Raw genomic sequence first — 2,333 nt, 5'->3', positions numbered from 1 at the left:
TGGGCGTGGTCTGCCCATTTGTGGGCGTGGCTTGTCGGTGTGGCGGCTTGTCAGTCTGGGCACGGCCTGCCAGTTTGTGGGCGTGGCTTTGATGGTGTGGGAGTGGTCTGATCGTGTGGGCGTGGCCTTCGGGTATATCTCCCTCCCCCCTTTTTTCTGCTGCTTTCTCTTTCTGCGGTTGCGCAGTGCGTGTTTTTAACTCGCTTTCCCATCATGCTTAGCGAGCGCCCTCGCCGGAAGCGGAAGTTGCCGCGGCCACCGGAAGCCGGCTCTTTCTCTTCCTTTCCGGTGGTTGAAGCTCCTCGCGTCATGGCGCTGTTTGAGCAGATGAGGGCCAACGTGGGCAAATTGCTGCGGGGAATCGATCGGTACCGGGACCGGGGGAAGCGGAGGGGATGGCGGTGTGCGGGGCGAGCCTGGAGCCGGGGGGTTGAGGCCTGAGATCGGGGCGTGGAGCCGGGAGTTGGGGGCTGCGGGGAGCCGAGGCTTCGTGGAGGCCGAGTCGCTGCTTCTTTGCGGTGACTTTTTGTCTCTCTTTAGGTACAACCCTGAGAACCTGGCGACGTTGGAGCGTTACGTGGAGACGCAGGCTAAGGAGAATGCCTACGATCTGGAGGCCAACCTGGCTGTGCTGAAGCTGTGAGCAGGGCGGGGGAGGACGCTCCTCAAAACTCTTCCTCTGCCCCCCCGTAACGGCCCCCTTTTGTCCCCCATTGCTCTCCATAACCCCCCTCTCGTTTTGTCCCCCTGTTGCTCTCCAAACCCCCCCTTCTTGTCCCCCTATTGGTCTCCATAACCCTCCCCCCCCCCCCTTGCACACAGGTATCAGTTCAACCCTGCCTTCTTCCAGACCACGGTGACGGCGCAGATCCTGCTGAAGGCCCTCACCAACCTCCCCCATACTGACTTCACGCTTTGCAAATGCATGATCGACCAGGCCCATGTATCCTCCCCCTTTGGGGGGGCTTAAGGGTCGGGTGGGGGGTTTAGGAGCTGGCTGTGATGCTGAGCTGAGCCCAAACTCGGGTGTCTGTGAGGCGATGGCGGTGCTCTGCAGCTCTCCAGGCTGTTCTGGTGGACGCTAAGGGCTTCCTAGGGCAGTTCGCTGTACCTTATTGAGCTTTGTGGGCTTTGGAATGGATGCCCCCATCCGTCACGAGCGGGGATTTGAGGTGTCCTGCCGAGTGGGAGAGTGGAGGTTTGGGGTGCCTCGCTCCACGCTGAGCGTGGGTTTGGTGTGCGCCACCCCCCAAAGCGCGGCAGAGGGCAGGGATTTGGGGTGGGCTCGTTTGTTTCCCTTGACGCCCGTGGGCAGCAGGAGGAGCGGCCCATCCGGCAGATCCTTTACCTGGGGGAGCTGCTGGAGACGTGCCATTTCCAGTCCTTCTGGGTGAGTCCTCGCAGCCCCGTGGGGTCGTTGGCACTGCAGGGATGGAGGCGCTAACGGTGTTTTGTCCCCACAGCAAGCCCTGGATGAGAACATGGAGCTGTTGGATGGGATTGCTGGCTTCGAGGACTCTGTCCGAAAATGTGAGGTGGCATCTGGGGGAGGAAGCGGGGGCTGCTGAGAGGCTTTTGGGGGTGTTTTAGGGCCAGGACTGAGCCAGGTTTCTCCCTGCAGTCATTTGCCACGTGGTGGGCATCACATACCAACACATTGACCGCTGGCTGCTGGCTGAGATGCTGGGGGACCTCTCAGGTAGGGGGAGAAGGGGTACGGGGTGGGGGTGGGGGACGTTAGGTGACAGAGGGGTGACACGGTGCTCTGTCCCCGTCCCCCCCCCTGCTCAGAGGCACAGCTGAAGGTGTGGATGAGCAAATACGGATGGACGGAGCCGGAGCCCGGCAAGGTGTTCATCTGCAACCAGGAGGAGAGCATCAAACCCAAGAACATCGTGGAGAAAATCGACTTTGACAGTGGGTGCAGGGGGCAGGGAGGGGGCAGGCAGAAACCCGGCCTGCTGCTGACCCCCCTCCTCCCCTCCCCGACCTTCCTGCAGGTGTCTCCAGCATCATGGCCTCGTCGCTCTGAGCCCCAACCCCCCGTCCTCGTTAACACGGTGGATTTTAATTGTCTCAAAGTAAAAGAGAAACCTCCAGTGTGCTGTGTGCTGCCTGGGGGAGCAGTGGGGTCGGATCCCCGTGGGGTGGCCTTCTTGCTGGGGGGGAGTGCCGCCATGAATATTCATATCATAATTATGCATAATAAATGACTGGGGCGTTATGCATAATAATTAAGAGGTGTTGGTTCAACAGCCGTGCAATTAATTGGCTATTAATTGGTACACGTGTGTGCTGCGTACAGGAGCTCGTTAATAATAATGTGATCGTTT

General features: G+C 59.8%; 1 protein-coding gene across 1 annotated transcript; it reads left to right on the top strand.

Annotated features, from left to right (window-relative positions):
* The first annotated feature begins 259 nt into the window (after positions 1-259).
* EIF3K (eukaryotic translation initiation factor 3 subunit K) lies at positions 260-2,099 on the top strand. Its single transcript, XM_042891545.1, has 8 exons — positions 260-368; positions 541-639; positions 823-943; positions 1,316-1,390; positions 1,464-1,530; positions 1,622-1,699; positions 1,792-1,917; positions 2,001-2,099. The coding sequence occupies exons 1-8, from the start codon at positions 310-312 to the stop codon at positions 2,030-2,032; spliced, it is 657 nt and encodes a 218-aa protein (XP_042747479.1). The 5' UTR covers positions 260-309; the 3' UTR covers positions 2,033-2,099.
* The last annotated feature ends 234 nt before the right edge of the window (positions 2,100-2,333 follow it).

This window comes from Lagopus leucura, unplaced genomic scaffold (genome assembly GCF_019238085.1).
Source record: "Lagopus leucura isolate 7727_CA_CO unplaced genomic scaffold, USGS_WTPT01 34640-0_obj-0_obj, whole genome shotgun sequence".
Taxonomy (NCBI): domain Eukaryota; kingdom Metazoa; phylum Chordata; class Aves; order Galliformes; family Phasianidae; genus Lagopus; species Lagopus leucura.
Note: the sequence above shows the minus strand (reverse complement) of the source record. Positions and strands in the feature narration are given on the sequence as shown.